Raw genomic sequence first — 1905 nt, 5'->3', positions numbered from 1 at the left:
AAAGATGGTCATCTTCAGCCAATCGGGTAGCCGGACCTGGACTTCGCCGTTGCCCTCCCGGTCCAGGGCTTTGAAGGCCCGGAACATGCAGTCCATGCGGACCAGGCTGCTGATGAAGCTGTCAAAGTTCACGTTGCCTTTGTTGTCGGCGTAGCGGCGGATGAGCAGCTGGTGAAGCTGTTCGTTGAGCTGGAAGCCGGCGGCCTGCACGGCGGCCGGCATGGAGGCGGCGGGGATGTAGCCGGTCTTCTCCGTGTCGTACTGTTTGTAGATACATTGCCACTTCTTGACGTTGTTCCAGAGATACTTGAACTCCTCGAAGCCCAGCTTGCCCGTGCCGTCGCTGTCCATGACGGCCACCATGCTGCGGCACGTGTCGATGCTGAAGCCGTCGGTTTTTAGGTCCTGGTGTTTGGACACCACCTTGTTCAGGACGTTCTGGAGCTCCACGGGGGAGACCTCCATGTCCTCCCCGGCCAGCTGGCGGAAGAGGCGGCGGAACTGCTGCTGCTCCTCGTTCTCCGTGGCTTCTTGTTGGTAAACGTTGGCACACGGGGCCGGGGGAGGCTCTGGCTTGTAGTTTGCAATGGCATTGCCGATTAAGCCGAGAATTCCCCCGAGGATGTTCCCTCCACCACCACCTCCACCACCGGGGCCGGAAGCAAAAAGCTTCCCGGGCCCACCAGCCTGCGCGCCGCCCCCGCCGCCACCACTCAGAGTGTCAATGGCCCCCTTGATGAACTTTCCGGCACCTCCAGCTTGCCCAGAACCCGCCAGACCACTGATGGTTCCGAGGATGTTACCGACACCTCCACCGCCGCCGCCACCTTGGCCACCGGCACCTCTACTTTGTCCAGAACCTGCCAGGCCGCTGATGGCCCCTTGTAGAAGGTTACCGACACCACCGGCTCCTCCACCTTGTCCAGAACCCGACAGGCCACTGATGGCTCCTTGTAGAAGGTTACCAACTCCTCCACCGCCACCACCGCCGCCAGACTTCAGTCCTTGCAACAGAAACATCTTCTCCGATCTGCAGGAGGACCAGGCTGGAGGTCCTGTGGTGAAGAGCGGAGACCGGGCTGGAGGTCCTGTGGTGAAGAGCGGAGACCGGGCTGGAGGACCTGTGGTGAAGAGCAGAGACCGGGCTGGAGGACCTGTGGTGAAGAGCAGAGACCGGGCTGGAGGACCTGTGGTGAAGAGCAGGGACCCGGTTGGAGGACCGGGTTGGGCGTCTGGTGCAGAGCTGGCCTCGTCCTGTTCAGCCTCACCGGAGAGGAAAACAGAATTGTTGAGTCAGAGGCTCCACCCGACATTTTAGACCTGATTTTTGTACCATGTGCCATGACGACATAAAACCACACCACCACCACATCCCCCCCCGCGCCGCCGCCCCGGTCAGCAGTATAAATAGCCGCGTTATAAATACATTTGGCTCCGGTCTCTGATCTGTGCCGAGCGGCCGATGTTTCCAGCGTGTCTCTGCCGTCATTATTGTCATATACTGTATGTGCACGGTGACGGTTGTGTGTATGTGTGGCGTGCACGGTGACGGGTGTGTGTATGTGTGGCATGCACGGTGACGGTTGTGTGTATGTGTGGCGTGCACGGTGACGGTTGTGTGTATGTGTGGCGTGCACGGTGACGGTTGTGTGTATGTGTGGCGTGCACGGTGACGGTTGTGTGGGCTCAGTTTGTGGTGTATATACAATGTACCCCGGGGGAGGGGTGACACATACTAAACATATGAGTTGTGTTGGAGAAACGCCCTGGAAAGAAGACCTGGGTGTGGAGAACCCTCTAAAGTATTTTGGCCCCGGGGCCCAGAATTACCCGCTGCTGCCGGTTCCCAGGAGCCTCCGCCCCTCACCCCCCCCCACCACCTTCTTGTCTGTCTGCTTTTTTTGG

General features: G+C 59.5%; 2 protein-coding genes across 2 annotated transcripts in view; one reads left to right on the top strand and one right to left on the bottom strand.

The window, feature by feature from the left end:
• LOC108803126 overlaps positions 1-1489 on the bottom strand; it is a 4436-nt gene extending 2947 nt beyond the window's left edge. The window contains exons 1-2 of the mRNA XM_018574964.1: positions 1427-1489; positions 3-1263 (exon numbers count right to left, since the gene is read on the bottom strand). Of these exons, the coding sequence (XP_018430466.1) occupies positions 3-1263; positions 1427-1489 (1324 nt within the window). The remainder of the gene's footprint in view (positions 1-2; positions 1264-1426) is intronic.
• Positions 1-1905, top strand: part of SVBP (small vasohibin binding protein) — a 12607-nt gene that overhangs the window by 4953 nt on the left and 5749 nt on the right. The gene's annotated exons all lie outside the window — the stretch shown is intronic.

This window comes from Nanorana parkeri, unplaced genomic scaffold (assembly GCF_000935625.1).
Source record: "Nanorana parkeri isolate BGI_ZX_2015 unplaced genomic scaffold, ASM93562v1 scaffold3428, whole genome shotgun sequence".
NCBI lineage: Eukaryota > Metazoa > Chordata > Amphibia > Anura > Dicroglossidae > Nanorana > Nanorana parkeri.
Note: the sequence above shows the minus strand (reverse complement) of the source record. Positions and strands in the feature narration are given on the sequence as shown.